This window comes from Phodopus roborovskii, unplaced genomic scaffold, assembly GCF_943737965.1.
Source record: "Phodopus roborovskii unplaced genomic scaffold, PHOROB, whole genome shotgun sequence".
In the NCBI taxonomy this organism is placed as follows: domain Eukaryota; kingdom Metazoa; phylum Chordata; class Mammalia; order Rodentia; family Cricetidae; genus Phodopus; species Phodopus roborovskii.
Window position 1 is genome coordinate 22,679,519 of NW_026126571.1, and position 20,476 is coordinate 22,699,994.

The 20,476-nt window shown below is 44.6% G+C and overlaps 1 protein-coding gene and 1 long non-coding RNA gene across 2 annotated transcripts; one reads left to right on the top strand and one right to left on the bottom strand.

Moving 5' to 3' along the window:
- Nucleotides 1–214: 214 nt before the first annotated feature.
- Nucleotides 215–3,743, bottom strand: LOC127235523 (uncharacterized). Its single transcript, XR_007835721.1, has 2 exons — nt 3,463–3,743; nt 215–347 (listed from the first exon to the last, which is right to left on the bottom strand). It is a non-coding gene; the product is annotated as an uncharacterized LOC127235523 (long non-coding RNA).
- A 108-nt stretch (nt 3,744–3,851) lies between these two features.
- On the top strand, nt 3,852–6,573 carry Hoxa1 (homeobox A1). Its single transcript, XM_051202839.1, has 2 exons — nt 3,852–4,581; nt 5,057–6,573. The coding sequence occupies exons 1-2, from the start codon at nt 3,930–3,932 to the stop codon at nt 5,410–5,412; spliced, it is 1,008 nt and encodes a 335-aa protein (XP_051058796.1). The 5' UTR covers nt 3,852–3,929; the 3' UTR covers nt 5,413–6,573.
- The last annotated feature ends 13,903 nt before the right edge of the window (nt 6,574–20,476 follow it).

Sequence of the window (20,476 nt, forward strand, 5' to 3'; positions counted from 1 at the left end):
TGGCTTTTAACCCCCTAAGGGAATGGATTTGGTTTTCAGTGTTGTGACTCACGCCATAGAGTTAAATTAATAATAGAAACAGGATTGGGCAGCCTGAGTTGGCGCCAGCCCAAGCTTTTGAAAGTGGAGAAATAAAGTGCCTACAGAAACTCCCAAATCTAGGATAAGTAAAATGGAGTTCCCTTAACAAACTACCAGTCTCTGGGTCAATAACCAAGTTACCAAAAATTCATTTATTTATACACATTTGTTTCAAACATCCACATTCCAACTCCTCCCTTCCCTCTCCTCATGTTCAGTGTGGTTGGTTAACCTCCCAGTTGTTGAGGGGCTCAGGCAAAACAGACCTAAAAGATAGAGGAAAACAAAATAAAACAAAACAATGGTTACTAGCTGGAAAATGCATGCCAGGAAGGATTCTTTCCAGTATTCCAAGAGTCTTGCCCACACACACACAGCACACACACACACACACACACACACACACACACAAAATTTAATTCTTAGATCTGTTTACATTGCTAATAATAAACCATTAAAGGTTTAAAGTCAGGTTAGCAAGTTGAGATTTTAAAACAGAATTTCTGCACCTTAGGTTATTAATTAACCCAGTTTCTTAGACAGAGAAGGAGCACTTTAAATGAAGTATCAATAAAATATGATCTAGGGTGTGTTATTGGGATGTTCTGTTTCCCCCTTCTTTTGTCTGCCCCTACTTTATTTATTTATTTATTTAACTATTTTCTGGGCTCTGTTCTGATGACTTACTTACCGTGAGAAACAGCAGCAACATGTGCGTGGGGCGAGCTGATTGGTGTTTAAGAACCCAGCTCTAACTGCAAAGGCTTGGGAGTTACAATGAAACCTCCATCTTTTTCAGGGGCATGCTCCCTACCTTCCCTCCACCTTTACTCCCCCAGGCCCTCAGCAGCCTTGGTATGGAAACTGTGGAGGTTCAAGCCCCAGGCTCCAAGAGAGCCGACCAGGGCGTCCCTGGCTGTGGCAGGGCTATTCAGCTCCTGGATGCGATTCGTCCTAAGCCCATAAATCAAACGCTTTTTATGAATGAGAATGTCATCAAAGAGATCAATTGCAGGAACACATGCACAAATAAAAATCCTCTTACGTATTTGCCGGGGATCCCCGTCCGAAAGCATTAAGTTAGAAGGCGTTTAGTCATAATTCATTTTTATTGCTCTTTTAAAACAACAGCTTGGCTGAGCCGCGGATGCCAAGAACAGCTCCAGGCCTCGGTTTGTCTCCTCCTTGCTCATTCCCTTTCCAGTGGAAGAGCCCTGAAAGAGGCACTTGGAGCCAAACAAGCCGCTTGCAGAGGATTATTTTACTCATGGCCCAAGCTCGCCTTTCACCCACTCTACTGGGGGCTATTTAAAGAGACTTTTGCTCGATTGGTATTGCGTGGGTCGCTGGCCTCCCTGCTCTAAAGACTAAAGGTCTTTTATTCCACTTAGTGGCCTTCCCGATGATTCCTCCGGGTGGGGGCAGGGAGAGAATTCGGGGGCAGAACCCTACTCAGGCCAGGCTGGGGGAGGTTGTCATAGACAGCCTACCCGGGAAAGCATGGGTCTGCAGCCGGCAGAGGCCGAGCCGAGCCTGCAGTTAATAGGGCAAGGTCAGTGGAAGGCCTGGCGTCTGTAGGCCGGGTTCCAGTGTCTGCCCAGGAATACAGAGGTGGAGGGAGAGGACCGAAGGAAGAGAATAGCATGAGTAGGCTAGCTGGGGCAGCTTTGAGGAGCTAGATAATGCAAATCCGGAGAGAGGGGGCCCAGGGAAGGAGGAGGCCCGTGGAAGGCCAGGAAAGTGCAGCATTGAGCCTCTCACTCCTGTTCCTGACACACAGGAGTCTCTTCATTCCTCCTAGCTAGGGAGGGCTGCCCTCCTAAGACAACCTCCACCAGGAGGTCTACCTTGCTCTCCTCTGATATGATTCCTCAAGAGCTGAAGCCAAGGCAGAGGAAACTTTCTAGTTCTTTCTCCCCCTTAGCCCTACTTTGGGGTGAGACAAAGATCACAGAGAAATACTACTCCCCAAATAAGTGGTTGCTACTGAGGAAGACCAGGGACAAGGTTTACTTAGGTTTCCCTGAGGATGGTTGGGTTTGGAACCGGGATGATGGTGGTGGAGGGGACCACAACTTCTGTATGTGAAGAACAAAACACAGAAGTCTGAAGAGTGACTACACATTTGAAAAGTGACTGCCCTGAACAAAACTTCCTTTTTCTACAGAGAAGGGAACACTCAAACTCATACATAAATTACACTGGTAATTTCATGGCTGAATCCAATGCTAGAAGCATGGTCAGAGTAAGACCTGTGCAGAATTATCTGCAAGGCTTCTTAGGTGACCACTGACTGTCTCCTGCTTAAGAATGTGTCCATTCTCATCTCAGTATGGCATTTTCTCTCTCCACCCCTAGGGCTGACATTACACCTAGCAGTAAACACCAATTACCGACACCATCAGCATCATCGGAGGACCCCGGTCCTGGGATGATGCTCACATTTGCACGTGTCTCTCCAGGGAGTGACCCGAAGTTCTCACACAAGCAACCACACAGTCCGTTGGAAAGTATCCTATCCACTCAGCCATCTGTCTACTGTCCCTCCCACCTGCCAGGCCTCACCCCCCCCCCACACTCCAGACATGCAATAGGGGGCGGTGGGAAGAGGAGGCTCTCCCACTCCTAACAAGTTTCTCCTGGAAGAGAGAAATATGACGTGGGAGGTCATCATACTTTGTAGGAACTGTGATCTGTCCCTCCAGGCCCACGCTGGAGCGAAAGCTCCCGGGTCTCTAAGAGCGGGCAGATGGCCTGCAGCTAAGGCTCGGCCCTCACACCGGCCCTCACACCGGCCTCACGTCTGCTAGAGTCATCTTTCTCTTCCACCCTCAAACTCCAGCAGCAGAGTTGCTCCGGATCCTGCTGAGCTACAAGGAGCAAAGCTGATTGGGAAGGAGAAAGGGGAAGAGATCCAGGGAAAATACAAGGCAGAGAAGAGAGCAGACACCGGCCTTTCCCAGAGAGCTAGGTTCCTAGGGCTCCCCCGCCCCCCTGGGGTCGAATTACAGAAGGTCCCATTGCCACGCTATTGGCCCGTAGGAGTCAGGGCAGAGGGCTCTGAGACCCCCCGGATGAGGACAGTAGTTTCTTTTCTTTCTCTGGTCCCGTGCGCACCCTCCCTGGTTCCTCCCAGACGATCCTTTGCGCACGTCCCCCTACATTCCGAGGCGGGCGAGCCAGTAACGCTGCCTTGCCCTAGGCGCCTCGGTCCCAGGCTCAAGTCTCTGTAGGGACTGGGTGGCGGCGGCCATCCCGAGCTGAGGGCTTGATGTCTGCTAGATTCCTACCCTTCCCACCCCACTTGCTCCTGGCTCCGAGCAGAGTTCTGGCCTACCGATGCCCGCCTCAAGAGAGCCGGGAGGCCTCGTCCCCTCTCACCTCTTGCCAGTTCAGCTTTCTCGGCTGGGTGGGGAAAGGGCCGCGGAGGGTCTCCTCCCATCCCCCACATCCTGGAGGCGGAGGCGAGCAGAGTCGGGCGCGCGCAGAAGTCAATCCCTACTCCCTTTGGCCCCAGTGCTCCAAGTCAGCTCTGGCAGCGGCCGCAGCAGCCGCCGCGGCCGGGGCTGCCTGGGGGGGCGACCGCGCGTCACCTAGACTGAGGAGCGCCGGGGATTTAAATGCCACTGAAACGGTGATCCATCACCGCCGCAGCCGGTAAACTTTCGCAGGCGGCTCAGCCATTGGCTGACAAAGTCACGTGTCCGTTCCCCTGAGCCCTCCGCCTTCCCGCCCCGCCTCTTGCGCACTGTACATTCATATCATTTTTCTTCTCTGGTCCCATGGAGGAAGTGAGAAAGTTGGCACGGTCACCCAGGGCTTCGCAGGACCCAGTCACCCAGTGACAGATGGACAATGCAAGAATGAGCTCCTTCCTGGAATACCCCATCCTTGGCAGTGGCGACTCTGGGACCTGCTCTGCGCGAGCCTACCCCTCTGACCATGGGATTACAACTTTCCAATCCTGCGCGGTCAGTGCCAACAGCTGCGGCGGCGACGACCGCTTCCTAGTGGGCAGGGGGGTGCAGATCAGCTCGCCCCACCACCACCACCACCACCACCATCACCACCCCCAAGCGGCTACTTATCAGACTTCTGGGAACCTGGGGGTTTCCTATTCCCACTCGAGTTGTGGTCCAAGCTATGGCGCACAGAACTTCAGTGCGGCTTATGGACCCTATGGATTAAATCAGGAAGCAGACGTAAGTGGTGGGTACCCCCCGTGCGCTCCCGCTGTTTACTCTGGAAATCTCTCATCTCCCATGGTCCAGCATCACCACCACCACCAGGGTTATGCTGGGGGCACGGTGGGCTCGCCTCAGTACATTCACCACTCTTATGGACAAGAGCATCAGAGCCTGGCCCTGGCCACGTATAATAACTCCTTATCCCCTCTCCACGCCAGCCACCAAGAAGCCTGTCGCTCCCCTGCTTCAGAGACACCTTCTCCAGCGCAGACCTTTGACTGGATGAAAGTTAAAAGAAACCCTCCCAAAACAGGTGAGTCCTGCCGGATGGCAAACAAATGCTGCCTGATTTTGAAAGGGGCTGGAGTGCCCAGTTTCCTAGGAAGTTAATGATTTTAAAAGATGGGTTTTAAAAAGATGTAGTGTCGTCAGGGGTTGTAGTGTGTGGTGTAGGGTGCCCAGGTGTGTTGGGGCAAAGGAGTTTCTGGACTTGGCATTTTTAAAGGGGCTGAGGCTTAAGTGGTCTAAAAGTAGGAAGTGTGTGTGTGTTGTGGGTGGGAGGTGTCGGTGGTGGTGAAGGAGTTCTGTTAATATCTACAGGCTCCATTAATCAGGAGCCTGACCACGCTGATGGTTAACTTCAGGTTAACACTTTACATACACATCGTCACTAGCGCTTCCCAGCTGGCTTTGTGCTGAGAAGTTAACCGAATATTGTTCCAAACTTGGGGCAATCGCATAAGGGCTTAAGAATTTTTATCTTTTCCTCTCTTCCTCCCTTACCCTAGGGAAAGTTGGAGAGTATGGCTATGTGGGTCAACCCAACGCAGTGCGCACCAACTTCACCACCAAGCAGCTCACGGAGCTGGAGAAGGAGTTCCACTTCAACAAGTACCTGACACGAGCTCGCAGGGTGGAGATAGCCGCATCCCTGCAGCTCAATGAGACCCAGGTGAAGATCTGGTTCCAGAATCGCCGCATGAAGCAGAAGAAACGTGAGAAGGAGGGGCTCCTGCCCATCTCTCCGGCCACTCCTCCTGGAAGCGAAGAGAAAGCTGAAGAATCTTCTGAGAAATCCAGCTCCTCGCCCTGCGTTCCTTCTCCGGCATCATCTACCTCAGACACCCTGGCTACCTCCCATTGAGACCACTGCAGCCCAACTCCTCAGTCCAGGCTTCTCTCTGGGCTGGGATGTCTTACCCAAAGCACATCTTTAGCTTATCCTCCTTTCTTTACAGTCTCTCTTTTCCTTTCTGGTCCAACCCAGGGAGCTCCTGGCCAAGATAATGTAGTTCCAGAGAATCCTGGAGACTTGGTTGGAAGTTAAGTCCTTAATCCACATCGAGTGCCCACATCAATTTCCGGTGGTCCCCAACATCCCTTCCTCACAGTTGTGAGAGTTTTTTTTCCCCCCACACACAACCTAAGATTCTTTTCAGATGTCCTATGGAGGACAGTTCCCTTTGTCAGCAGGCATTTGCAGAAGGGAGGCATCTCATCTTTTATCTGTGTATTGTTCTTCTCTACCTGGCTCTTGAGTAGGACACACAAAAAGAGTATCCAAAGGCTCATGAAGAAGAGATTCACTGAGTGTGTTTACACAATTAATTCACCTCTTAACTTTATTGATTTCATATGTGTGAGTTTGCTGGCTCTTAATGCTTTCTCTGGAGAGATTTATCTTTATACAGATTTTCTAGAAACATGTAGAACTATATCAAACAGGGTGGCCAGACTCCCAAAACTGGTCCAGTTTATGTGTGATTATGGGTGAAAAGTGGGGGGGGAACCCTCTCATTCAAACAGAACCAGATGCCTCAGAAGATAGCCTCAATTTGTTCTTGCAGAGTCAAGAAGGCCTGAGAAGCCCAAAGTTCAGAACCTTTGCTGTGCCAAGTTTTCCCAAACTACCGATTTCTTCTTGCTTCTCTGGCCACCCTCCATTTAAAAAGTGTGCTGGATTATTTGTAACCTAAAGGTACTCTTTCAATCACCCTTTCTTTCCACAGTTATCTTGGCTGGGTACAATGTATTTTCAGCTAATTGTTAATGTGATGGCACAATGAATGTATATTTTGTGTGATTCGTGAATAGTCTTCTGCATGTTGCACAATGTTTTGATGTCCCTGAAGTACCACACTGAGTTCTATCAGTTATCCTTTGTGAGCCTATGATAGTCCCCATTTCTTGTACAATCATGAACAGCTCTGAGATCCTGGAGGGATGTGATCCAGAGCAGAGTTTACGGGTCTTAAGATGTCTGTAATAAAAATATTCAAGTTTCAGGTATGCTTAAGCATCTGTGTATTTGTCTGGGCTATAATTTGTGTCTTACTATAAGGGGAAGGACAGAAGGGTGGTATTTATTTTCAAAGAAGTGGGCCTTCCATTGTCATATAGCTTGCAGCATTCCTTGTAAGTAGATTTTCATCCAGCCAGTGTCTAATGCACTGATCTCTTTATCATAACAACAGCTCCTTATTATAATCAAAGTTCAAAATGGAAAAAACTAATGAAGGAATGAATGAAGGAGATCTATTTTTGAAACAAACATGGATACTTCCTGGGTCAAGTGCTAACCTTTTCACCTCCAACTGAATGTTGACACATATATAAACAGAGCCCCTTCAAAAGCTAAAAACTGTCTTCAGTCAGTCTCTCCTCACATCAGGGAACCAAGAGCAGAGAGATTCACTTTTAATCAGCTTCAGTATAAAACCCTGGTAAGGATCCCCCCTTTCTGTTTTGGATTGTCAGGCAGTGTTTCAATATATTCTATCTTTTAAGTTGAGTATGGTGTGTTTTCAATACAGCCTTGCCTCCCTGCCCCCATTCTTTCTATCAATGCCCATCCTTTCCACCACTTCCTCACATCTCTGCCTTGTACATCTTACCCTCAGATTCAGCCTTCATGTCATGCCAACACGCAACATGACTGCAAAGGCTCTCCTTTCTAATTCCATGCCACACAGGCTGGACAGAAGTTTATACTCTCTTCTCTAAATTCAGATTCTTCTAGCTGACCTTGTGGAAACCAGCTCACATCTTTGTATATCCAAGTTGTTTCTGATTGAGGCATGCCTCAGATCTCAGAGGGAGTCAACAAATGATGACATTCAACATGGCTTTTCTAGACCTCTTGCCTATTTCTTTTTATTTTTAACATATTTCAGGGTTTAACCAACATTTTCTAACTCTTTTCCTGGTGGTGCTGGGGGTGGGGCTCAGAGCTTTGTACATTCTAGGCAAATGTTGGACCATCCTCAGTTTTCACACATATTTGGAGGCTTTGAGCCCTCAGAGCAGAGTAGAAAATCTACAGCATCACAGATACAGACATATGACTTCCTTCCTTTTCAAAGGGTGTTTTGCAAAGATGGGCTGGGGAGAAAAACCTACAAACCTTCGGAATTTGCAGGCCTTCTAGAACACTTGTGAGATTTCCTGCACATCCCTGTTAAATGGGATGGACTTTGTGGGAGCAGTTGCTTCGTGCATATCAAGGGCTCTGGGCACCCTCCCTCAGCTGCTGGTTCTGAGGTGGCCTGAAAAGATTCAAGTGGATGGAGAGAACTTCAAAGACACCACCCCTTTCTTTCATTTCCCGCCTGGCTATACTGTATCTTTTGTTTATTAGTGTAAGGCCACAAAGCAAAACAGATGGCTGGTTTTCAAATTCTTTAATGTGTTAAAGTGCCATTTGCATACCACTGTCCTGATTTCAATATCTGAAAGCAGGGTCTGACCTGCTGAAATCCTAGAGATTCCTATCTTCAAGGTGCTGGTTTTAATGTAGCTGAGAGGGAAGAGAACGATAAATTATGGCTAAATATCCCTAGCCTTTCCTAGGTGGTAGAATAAATCAGCTAACAAGCAATGCATTTAGGAGACATTAATATACCTTTCAACAAGGAAAACATTTGTATCTTTTTTAGCTGTCCCAATCGATTAAATCAAAGGCGCTTAACACATCCTATTTCAAGGTCTCTTTTTTTCTGTCCTGGTCTCTGAGGGGCAAAGCTAACACCTTGAAAAATGACAGCGATTGTAACAGAAATAACGTAAATAAGGACAACAGAAAATAACATTTCGTTCATACATTTTAAAAATGAAACAAAGGTCTTAATCAGGGAACCGGATAACTGCAATACAGAATGAGTTTCCAAACACACCCCCATTTCCTCTATCTTTACCCAAAGTACTGAATAAAGTGGGATTGTCCTCAAACTATCCTGACTTAGTTCTCTGGGACTGTGAAGTCTGCTTTGGCTTCACCTTCCAGAGAGTTTACTTTTGGAGGCTATTCAGATGCAGCGGTGTTTTCCTCTGGGGCAATCAGATTCAAACCGATCAATATTTACTCAGTCTGAAAGGGTTGTTGAAAAGGCTGCTAACAACAAACTGCTTAGCTGCTCACCCCTGTTTAATCTCAGGTTCACCAAAAGTTCAAGAAGAGATGAATGCAGTGATGGGTCACTTTAGAATGAGTCCCAGCAGTTTATCTGAGCTCTCAGCTAAAGGCAACAATTACAGTTCCATCCCTCCTTGGGAAAGGGGCAACCTTCCTATTATTCGTTTGCTAAACAATGTTTACTAGAAACTTAAAACACTTTCCTCTTCCCTTTAGTGCTTTTTTTTTGGGGGGGGGGAGGCGCTTCTGGCTGCCCTCCCACTGCTCTTCCTCTTTCCTGCCACCCCAATAAGCGATACCGAATACTTTTTAAAATGCTAAGTTATGCTGACAGAAGACTTCTGACTTTTTTCAGATGCCATGAACTAAGCAATGAAACTCGTGGGGTCATTAGCGCTAGTCATTGTGAAAGTGCAAGGACTGAATTGAAATGCACTGCTTTTGAGGAGTTATAGAAACAGGAGCCCCAATATCTGAGATGGCTGTTCAGACAGGAGTGGTGGGCAAAACTGACTTGTGTAGAAGAAGATCTTGAGCTGGAAAACAAGCTTTACTAATTACATCCTCCTAGAGCATAAACTATAGAGAGAGGGACAGAAGTCTGTGGGGAATGGTGTGTAGAAGATCCCGGACACTGAACCTAATTGCTACAGCTCTTCAGAGGTCAAAGTTCATGTAATCACTGCATAAATGCATACTAAATAGGGGTTTATTAAGCTTTCTTGATGACTGAGCATGCCTGAGAAAAATGGCCACTGGTGTTTGTGTTTCTTCCCTAAGAATAATCTTTCTTGCAGTAGGAACTCTGGGTGTCTAATTTACCATTTTGAGAGACAGGCGACCTTTCTTTTGTAAAAATTTGAAGTCAGTATATGGACAGTATCTTTTTCTACATTGGATGGGACTGTAAAAATGCCTCTCATTCCTAGAAAAGCTCAGGCTTTCCCAATGCACACAAAAACAATGCAGCACACCAGTGCTGGACAAGCTACACATTGGATGGCTAGCCCTGGTGACTTCCCATAGATAGTAAGCCTGTTCAATGCCTCCCAGAAGCTCTGCTTCAGAACTCCTTGTGTCTATATGACTAGAACTGAGTGAGGCCCGTCCAGCTAACCACCCACTTTAAGAAGCAGAAAAAAGAATCCAGTGATAATTGATTTGAAGGAGCGCCAATGATCAGTACCCAATTCTCAAACGGAACCCATATCCAGCCCACTTTTCACTTCTGAAATTCTAATTTTGCTCTTTTCTCCACTCTTTATCCTTCAGTGCTTTCTCTCTTTTAACTATTGGTCACACTGGGACTACAGAACTTTGGAAAGAATCTTTAAACAAATGTTTCCTATCATCTTGTTTAAGTAGTACAGTTTGGTCTCCTTCTCTTAAAGGCATATAGTCTTAAAATATACAGAAAGAGCACACACACACACACACACACACACACACACACACACTTTACTTTTAAAACTCAGATTTGAGAAGAATAAGTGAAATAATAGTTTTCTCCACCTAAATTTGGTCTCCCTTAAATTGACAAGGTCTTCAAAATATAAGGAGCGTCAAAACGCAAGCAACATTCCAGGAGCTCTGAGTCTTTTGTTGTTTTCTTGTTTTGTTTTTTCTTGTTGGGTTTGCCTCCTGACTTGTTCTGACCCATATTTCTTAATTTATCCATGACTCACTCACGTTCCTGAGATGCACAAACTCCAAACCTGAAACATTAACATACAGATTTGTTGTGAGAACACTCTCTATTTTCTCCTTCATCTCACCCCACAGGGTCCCACTAATCTCAGCAGAACCTGTTGCCCAAAGGACATCAAGGGCTGTCAATGAAGAGCTGAACTGCAACCCTCAGAGGGTTAGCGCCCTATTTTTAATAACATCATTAAGTACAGCTGGCTTTGGATTGCAGGGCTGCAAACCAAGTATCATTCAGCAACTCCATTGTGTGGGGACTAGCCCTTAACTGCTTTTACTTGGGGGGGGGCTGGGGAGTGGGAGTGGACATACTGGACAACCCAAAGCTCCAATTATATAATATAGAATTCGCTTCAGATACTGTGTTTAGGGTTTATTGGAAATACATGAAAAGACCCATGTTTCTTTTTCAGCGTTTCCAGGCACAGCTAAAATGCTTATCTCCATTTTTCAAAATTTTACGTTATTCCTATTAAAAACGTGCTTCACAGAGGTTCAATCACAAAGCTAATCTATGGGGATCAGACTCTTGGGTTTTCATGTCAGGCGTGTGTGGTTAATGGCTTAGGAAAAATATGCAACTATTTGCAACAGGAGATGAAAAAGAAATGGCATTTTCCTTTGCAAACAGGGCTATTTTTAGCTGCGTTGGACCCTTTTCAAACTATGGGCTGCTTCGTGGTCAGGAAGAATCATTGCTTACCACAAGGAGAACGGTTTAAAGTGGGGGACTCCACTGGTCTGTCCCCTACCGCGATCTCGCAGAGCAGCAAGGGTGCTGTTCTGGTCAAGTTTGAAAGGGGCTTTCCATTCTAAGGAGCAAATGGGGTTCCTCCTTCAGGGGCGGCTATGTCAACCGGTGCCGGCTTGGCTCCGGCTTGGCGGTACTGAGAGTACCCACAGCTGGCCAGCCACGGGGGTCCTGAGAGCCGCTTTCCTCACTAGCCTCCGAACTCAGCCTCACTCTCTGAGAGGAGAGCATCGCGCTCTCGGCCCATGCCTTTGCTAGCTCGCGTGGGAGTCATTTGAAAGGGAGTAGGGGACACCCCTTCCATGGTTGCAAAAAGCCCCAATTCTGTCTCAAGGAAAAGAGGAAGCCTCTGTGTTTTTTTCTCACCAGCACAGCCCTGCTTCCAGGCGCTACTGAAGGGCGGCTCTTTCTTTACCTCTGTGGGATCTGAGGGGTTCCGAACCAAGACTCAGGAGGAAGAAGGAACTAGCAGGAGACACCCAGACTCCAGGTACATCTTTCTAAGACTTGAAGCAGTGTAGCTTGCCACTCAGTTCCTCCCTTGCCCCCAAGAAACCGGATAATGAGCTTTCATTTTGTAACTTTACTCTTCCAGTTCAGTCTTACACAGTGAGGTCAGGGATGAGAGGTGAAGAGAAAGTTACAAACATTAGGTCCCTCCCTCCCTCCCCCTCCCTCCCTCTCTCCTTCCCTCCCTCCCTCTCTCCTTCCCTCCCTCCCTCTCTCCTTCCCTCCCTCCCTCTCTCCTTCCCTCCCTCTTCCCCCTCCCTCCCTGGAACTCAGTAGAGGACCTTGAATTTCTGGTCCTCCATCCCCCCCCCCCCCCCGCACCCAGTGCTGGGATGGCAGATGAGCACCCTATCTCTGAGGACTTCCTGTGTGAGGGAGTGCTCCACCGAGTAAGCTATGACTTCAGCTCAACTCAAGAGATTCAGGAAGGCAGCTCCTACTTACACAGCAGAATCAGACTCTACCATAGAACTTTTCCTCAAGTCTTACTTTTATTCCTAGAATCAAATTTAAAATTATTTCTAGAAATTTCCTGTTGTACTTTCCATTCTTTTTTGCTAAATTCCTATAACCCCCCCCCTTTAATAACACCTACCTGGGATGTGAACTAGGCTATTCATAATGTCAGTCTTAATTCTCCATGTGTATCTCAAGAAGACACAGCTCTTGACTTCTGATAACTTGGAGTATCATCAGTTCGTTGTAGTCAAAACAGCTCTGGGTTATGGGGCTGGAGAGATGATTCAGCAGTTAAGAGCACTGGCTGCTCTTCCAGAGGACCCTGGTTCAGTTCCCAGCACCCACGTGGTCTATCTGTAAGTCCAGTTCCAGGGGATTCTATGCCCTCATGCAGGCAAAACACCAATGAACATAAAATAAAAATAAAATTGCAGATGAAACACCTAATTCACATAAAATAAAACTGGGCAGTGGTGGTGCATACATTTAACCCCAGCACTCTGGAGGTAGAAGCAGGTAGATCTCTGAGTTCAAGGCCAATCTGGTGTACAAAGTGAGTTAGTTCCAGGACAGACAGGGCTACAGAGAGTAAACCCTGTCTCAAAACAAACAAACAAACAAACAAACAAACAAGTCTCAGTTATAATGTGATTCAAGTATACATTGTATTTTACTTAGGGCAAACAGCAAAACCTAACAACTTAAGCCTTCACCATTGCTTTGCTGTATTTTCAAATTCCTAATGTGAAATATGTAAGGCATTATTATTAGTTGTTTGGGCCACTGTATTGTGGGGCCCCAGAATTTATGCCTTTATCAAAGAGTACCATTGTGCCTGTTTGCAGGCCTTCCCTTCCTTTCTCCCCTGTGTCCTCCATAGCCTCTGGTGACCATTATTCCACACTCAGCTTCTATAGAGCAACATTTAGATTAGAATGCAATTAAGCACACAAGCCCATATTTTCCTTTTCTCACTCACAGGGTAAACTTAGAGAGAAGGGGTGGGAAATTGTACTTGAGGCCTCACGCATGTGCCTGTTCACTGAGTTATAGCTCTGCTTCTCAGATTGTTACATTATAAAACGACTGCTTTTGCTAATGCTTAAGTGGTCCCATTAAATTTATGTGGTTTTTCAATTTCCTAAAATTCTGACCTAGAATTGTTCTGAGCCAAGCCCTGTAACAAATACTTTACAAGTACAAACTCATACAATCCTTACTTAGCCCCAAGAAGAAGGTATTTTTGTTGTCTTGATTTTGCAGATTAAAAAAAGGAGTGGTCCAGGATCTTAAGTATAACTCATCTGCTGAATCCAGAGCACAGACTCTACTCTCTTTGCTGTATGCTTCCTTACAGAATTAACCAAAGGAATTAGTATAAATGTTCTACCAAAAAAACTTCTTAGGTTTTTTTGTCTTATCATCATCACCATCATCATCATCATCATCATTATTGGACAGGTTTTCTCTGTAGCCTTGATTGTCCTGTCCTGGAACTCACTCTGTAGACCAGGCTGGTCTTGAACTCATGGAGATCTACTTGCCTCTGTCTAAAGATGCCAGATGTCTTAAGCTTTTTTTTTTTTTTTTTTTTTTTTCCTTTTCGAGGCAGTGTTGTAGAATATTGTTTTAAGGTGTGTTACTTTTATTTATGCTGTGGATAATTTGTTTAATGGTGTAAAGATGTGTTGCTTTTGTTTATGTTGCATTTGTTTAACTCTGTGAAGCCATGATTCTTGACCTATCTAAAACACCTGATAATCTAACGAAGAGCTGAATGTCCAATAGCAAGGCAGGAGAGAGAATAGGCAGGGCTGTAGACAGATAGTATAAATAGAACGAGAACTGGGGGAGGAGGCAAGGAGACTAAGTAGCTAGAGAGGAAGGAGGACTTCCTAGCCATGTAGTAAGAGTGAAAGTAAGATATACAGAATTAAGAAAAGGGAAAGCCCAGAGACAAAAGGTAGTGGGATCATTTAAGAAAAGCTGGCAAGAAGCAAGACAAGCTAAGGTCAGGCATTCATAATAAATAAGAAGACTCCATGTATGATTTATTTGGGAGCTGGGTGGTGGCCCCCCAAAAGAGCTCAAGAACCGAAAGAGTAATAAGAGTAAAAACCCAAGCAACAATGTTTTGGCATTCCATCACGGGGCTAGAGTAAAAGAAAACACAACTATAAGACAGGGTTTCTCTGTGTAGCTCTGGCTGTCCTGGAATTCACTCTGTAGATCAGGGCCTCAAACTCACAGAGATCTATTTGCCTCTGCCTCCTGAGTGCTGGGATAAAAGGCGTGCATCACCACAGCCCAGCTTCTTAAGCTATCTTTAAAAAGTGAAGCTATTGAGGCTCAGAACATGTTAGCAGCAAGAATGTAATGTTTACACATATCTCAAATATATTTTTAAGCCTGAAGTAAAAACAATAGTCAAAAATTAGTTAAGGCTGATTGCAATGACTCCCCAGTAAAGGGACTCTTGTATAAGCCTGGTGACCTGAGTCCAGATACCTGGGACCTGTGTGAAAGCCTATAGGCACAGGCCTATAAGCCCAGAACTCCTAGGGTGAGATGGGAGGCAGAGACAAGAGAATATTCCAGAAACTTTGGCTTGGAGTACATAGTACAGTGACAAATAACAAAAGAGACCCTGCTTCAGAAACAAGATGCTGGGCACTACACAGAGGTTGTCCTCTAACCTCCTCACCTGAACCATGACACAGGTGCACATTTACACACACTTACACACACACACACACACACACACACTTTAATAATTAATTGCATGCTGGATATAGTAACATCAATAATTACTACAGTAAGCAAAGCAATTACTATAGTAACTAAATATTAAAGGTTTTATATATTTATATAACATAAATATATTAAATATTACATATAATGTCTAAATGTTATTAAGAATAAGCAGATATGATTAACCAGATTTTAGTCAGACATTTTCTCATATCTTACAAGAAACTGGCCAATTTTCTTTTTCTTCCATTCCAGAATTTCAAATTTTACTTTTGTGCATGTGTATGTGTAGTGTATGGTGTTTGCACATGTGTGTTCATGTGTACTCACCTGTGCATGTTGGCGTGGAGGCCAGAGGTGGACTTCAGTCTTCTTGCTGTATTGCTCTCCACCCTATCTTTTGAGGTAGTGTCTCTCACTGAACCTGGAACTCATGCTTATGGCTAGACCGGATGTTCAGTGACCTCTGGGGATGCTGTCTTTCCGTACCTGCTTCACAGTAATCCTGGTACTGGAGTGTATTGCTATATTTGGCTTTTATATGGTGCTGGAGATCTGAACTCAGACACTCACTGAACCCACTAAGCCATCTTTCAGTTCTAGTTTAGATCCCCTCCCCCCCAGGTAGGGTTTCTCTGTGTAACCCTGGCTGTCCTGGAACTGGCTCTGTAGATCAGGCTGCCCTTGGACTCAGAGATTCACTGGCCTATTTCAGAATAAAACATATTTTTCTAGGTGAGCCAGAGACAGCATCATAGGAGTCAAGCTCCTTAACTTCCTTGCCCAAGCTACTTATACAGCATGCCATCTTCTCAGTCCCTGTGTGATTCAGGTACCATGGAAGCCGAGGATCAGTTCTGGAGCCACCGGTGAGAGAGTTGAGCTAAGAAATTGTGCAAAGTTAGTATAAGGCAGTTCAGGGCAGTGTCTCTGTGGGAACACACCTGGCTGTGTTAGACTTAGGGGACAGTGGAATGGGAATTTCTGTGTCTTCCAGAAAAATGCTGCTATCTGCAAAAGCAAGGAGGACCTCCCACTAATCTCACAGTATCAGGGACTATTTTGAAACAAGAATGTTACTTTGTCCTAAACCTTTGTTATCCTACATTTGACAGCAAAGAATGAGATTCTAAAAGCTAAACAGAAAGCAAAACCAAAGTATAATTTATAAAAATCTGGATGAAAAGTCATGTTCCATTAGTGTATTCTGATACAAAAGTAACTTTCTGACAAACACTGACTAGGGTTGGAAATTCATGGAAACCAAGCACCTGTCCTCCCCTGTAAGTCATTAAGACCATTCTGGTGAGACTTGTCACCAACTGGCCTCTCTGTGTGATTGAAGATAAAAGGAAGGGCCCCAGCTGCCACCACCACTGTTTTCGTTTGTGGCTATGGGAGACACTGGATGTGTCATGAGCTTGTCATGTGCTAAACCCTGTAGGCACATAAAAGATTGCTATTCACCTCCAGTTGCTTCCCATCTTTGGTCACAAGTTGGGAAGTCCATCTGTTCCATTCTTGGCCGTTTAGCTTGTCGGACCCCTTCAGGTTGGACTTGTAGAGTCCCTGTGCAGCCTTCTGAGGTTCCCTCAGGTGAATGACTCTGCTCTGATCTCCTTCTACATTTCTCCCTTCCCGTTGTTAGCTCTTACATTCTTCTGACATGTTGGTGACTATTCCTATTGGTTTTTAAAGATTTATTTTTTTATTTATAGTTTGTTTTGTTTTTTTTGAGACAAGGTTTCTTTGTGCAGCTTTTGGAGCCGGTCCTGGAACTCACTCCGTAGACCAGGCTGGCCTCAAACTCACAGAGATCCCTCTGCTTCTGCCTCCTGGGTGCTGGACTAAAGCTATTTATCTTATTTGTGTTATGCTTTTGGTTTGCCTGTCTGTCTGTCTGTCTGTCTGTCTGTCTGTCTATCTATCTATCTATCTATCATTTATCCATCTATCATCTATGAGTTTATATGCAGCATGCACTTGTTTGCAGAGGCTCTAGAGGGTCAGATCCTCTGGAATTGGAGTTTCAGACAGTTGTGAACTGCCATGTGGGTGCTGGAAACCAAACTTGGGTCATCTGTAAGAGCTTTAAATTCTCCTAATTGATGAGCCATCACTCCAACCACTGCGTGGTTCTGGATCATGTCAGCCCCAGCTTCTTTCTGCCACCATCCTGGTACATGGTGAGTACTTGGCAGTATATGCAGAATTTGTGAATGAATGACCCATTTGGGTCCTTTCTCTAACATTCGATGTGGTTTGTGACACCCTCCCTCACAAGGCTGCAGTTTTTCTCCTTGTTTCTGAAATGTTTTCTCATTGTTTACTAAAATTGAAGTTCAAAATTAGGTAAATTAAAGTTTAAATTCTCTAAGGAAAAATCAGTCAACTGTTTCCTTTATTTTTATTTTTATTATTATGTAACAAGGGGAAAGGGCTTAAAATGGGAATGTCACTTGAATTAACATAGAGACTAAAGCTTATTGAAACTAAAGTGTAACCCATCAGTCAATCAAAAAGTGTAAATAACTGATACTAGGGTCTTTTCTGTTTTGACAGGGGGTAGAGGTCAGAGAGAAGTCGGTGTTTGCGCCTTCCCAGGGATGGGAGTTCAAAAGGTCATCTGGGAAGCTACAAAACACAGCAAAGGAGACTTGGTGACATGGATTTTCTGTTTCCTTAATGTTTCATATTTAGAGAGCTGGACTATGACACAGGTGCTTATTCTGTGAAGACAGTGTTGGGGACTCTTTAGTCCATGGACAGTGTTTCATAGAATGTAAGATCTGTGTGTGTGTGTGTGTGCGCACTTTAACGAATAGTTTCCTAACAAAGGGATTACATTTCTAGAGGAACTAAAGAAAGGGTTTCATAAACTAGATTGAATCCTAAAACATCTCTACAGAATCCTCTTAGAACTTTAAATGATGCTGGGTATGCCCTAAATAGGGAAGGCTTGACAATAAACACAACTTGATTTTGAATTGAGCTCCTTAAATGGGGGTGGGTGGGTAACATATACAATACATATACATATACATATATGTGTATATATGTATGTTATAATAAATGGATAATACCAAAGAACATTCAATTTACCAGATTATCCCATAGGACTATTTAAGTAGCTCAGGGTGTTTTGCACATTTCTGGTTTGTTTTCTAAACATTTTAGAAGTAGAAAGTCAGTAGGTAACAAGATCTGTAGTTTTTCAACTGGTTGGAAGCATGTTGTTTATCTTGTACCAAATGATCAGTTTGCCATCTATTTATTTTTTATTTATTTACTGCATTCCCCCCTTACACTAGAAGCAGAGCCCAGGAGCCAAATGTCCTAGGTTTTTACTTCTGGCTCCACAATTGACCAGCAGTTTCTCTTCAGATCCTGGAGATGCGAGTCTTGGAGCGCATTCCAAGTCAAATAATTTTGTACAGTTTTATTCAACAGCAACAACTAAAAAGTAGTTCCCATAGCAAACCACAAGCAGAAATTAGACTCCCTTTTCCTTCCTTCCTTTCTTCCTTCCTTCTTATTTTCCTTTTGAGACTGGGTCTCTCTGCTTAGCCATGGCTGTTCTGGAACTCTCTATGTAGCCTAGGTTGGCCTCAGACTCACAGATACCCACCTGCTTCTGCCACCTGAGTGCTAAAATTAAAGGCATACATAATTTTCTCAGTACCCCAAAAAGCTTGGTTATACTCTTTATCCATTTAATCCTGATCACCAAATTTTACCATTGGATTAGTATTCCTGTTTTTGTGTTTCATACAAACCAATTTGTACAGTAAGTTTTCCCTCCCTACCCCTCCCCCCAGGACAGTCTCATGGGTCCTAGACTAGCCTCAAACTTGCTATGATGACAAGGATGTCCTTAATTTTTGATCCCCCTTCTATATCTTATTAAGCTTATTGAAACTTCTATATCTGGGACACAGATGTGTTACAGGCATGTACCACCATATCTGATTTATGTTGTTCTAAGTATTAAACTCAGTGCTTTTTATATGCTGGGCAAGTACATTACCAATCGAGCTACATCCAAGCTCAGTATTATATATCTCTAGGATTCATTAGTATTTGTAGCTAGCAATAATTGTTCTTTAAAAAGACCACTGTGTAGTAGTTCATTGTAGAAATAAATATACTGCATGTAAGTTATCTACTGTTATGGCATTTAGGGATTTTACCTTTCCCTCCCTCTCTTCCTCATTCTGTGCTAATGGAGAATAAACTCAAGGGTCTTACCCATGTCAAGCAAGTGCTTGCTGCTGAGCTACATTTTCAGCTTCTAAGCAAATCAGTTCTTCAGATTTTATTTTTTACTTTTTAACCTGTGTGTATCTTACCTGGATGGTAGTGTAGGTGCTCACAGAGTCTGAAGACACCGAATCCCTCTGTAGTTAGAGTGACAGGCAGTTGTCAGTTGCCTAGCATGGGTGCTAGGAATTGAAGTTGGGTCCTTTGCAAGAGCTGTGTGCACTCCTAACCACTGAGCCACCTCTTTAGCCACTTAAGTAAATATTTTATGAGCATTCTTGTTGCCATGCACTTGTCTCTGGATCTATTACTAAGTGTGAAATCGTTGTGGCATAGTCTAAGCATATGACCCTTTCATAGATGCTGCTAAGCAGATTCCAAGGTGGTTATACTGATTTTGCCTTCATCATGCATGCTGGAGCATTGCAATTACTCCACCTCCTTGCCAACACTTTTGTGTCTTTTAATAGCACTTTAATAATAAGCCCACTGTGCCAGGACAGCGACCTGATGCTTTGTTTTATATACTTAGACGGAAATCGTATGTACAGAACTAATAGTGCCACCCAGAAGTTGTGGAGAATCAGTGACAGTCAGTCATACTCTTCATGCTTCTGGCAGAGCCGTCACAAAGCTGTCACCAGCAGCAAATGGCGGTGGAACGGCCTTATATTGCCAAAAGGACTCATGTGCCTTTCAGTTACCATTTCACCACCGCGGTGGTAGCAGGGAGGCTTCCTTTTCTAGCTTGAGAGTCTCTTCTCCATTTTAATATCTATTTTACCCCTATTCCCTAGAAGACAGTATCTGGGAAGCTGGTTGGTAAGGACCTTTTGCACTGAGTCTTGCTGAGAAGCAGTCAAGTTCATTCACCATCGTCCGTTGAGGTCAAGGAAGCGTCCACTCAAAAGTGGCAAGTATGGGTAAAGTTCCACCTCCGGAGGAAAACTATGCCCTTTGTTTGCAAAGACAGCAGTTTCCTGCAAGCACAATGAGACTAAATGGTTCATTTAGGATTCAGCCGTTACCCTTGCTGTTGACAGCAGCGGGTAGGTCTGAGCTAGTGGTCCATGGTAGGCACTGCAGAAACATTTGCTTATCTAATAGTATACCCACCCAGGAAAGCATAGACAAAGCCCCTCAAGATGTTTGGACTCTGAATCTAATATGTTCTATAGAGTGAGGGCTTCACATACCTGAGAATCACTAAGCATTTTCAATTATTTCTGCCCACTCCACAAATACATGAATCAGATTAAAGAATAGCTAGAGAGACTTGAATTAAATGCATATTCCCATAATGGTTATTATCTTTTTTCTTGGCCTGACATTATTAAAGCAAGCTGAAATAACAGGAGATCA

Excerpts from the sequence above, each read along its gene's own strand:
- Hoxa1 (XM_051202839.1), top strand. The coding sequence starts at position 3,930 with ATGGACAATGCAAGAATGAGCTCCTTCCTGGAATACCCCATCCTTGGC. Across the intron at positions 4,582-5,056 it reads AAGAAACCCTCCCAAAACAG|GGAAAGTTGGAGAGTATGGC; the intron begins GTGAGTCCTGCC and ends CCCTTACCCTAG.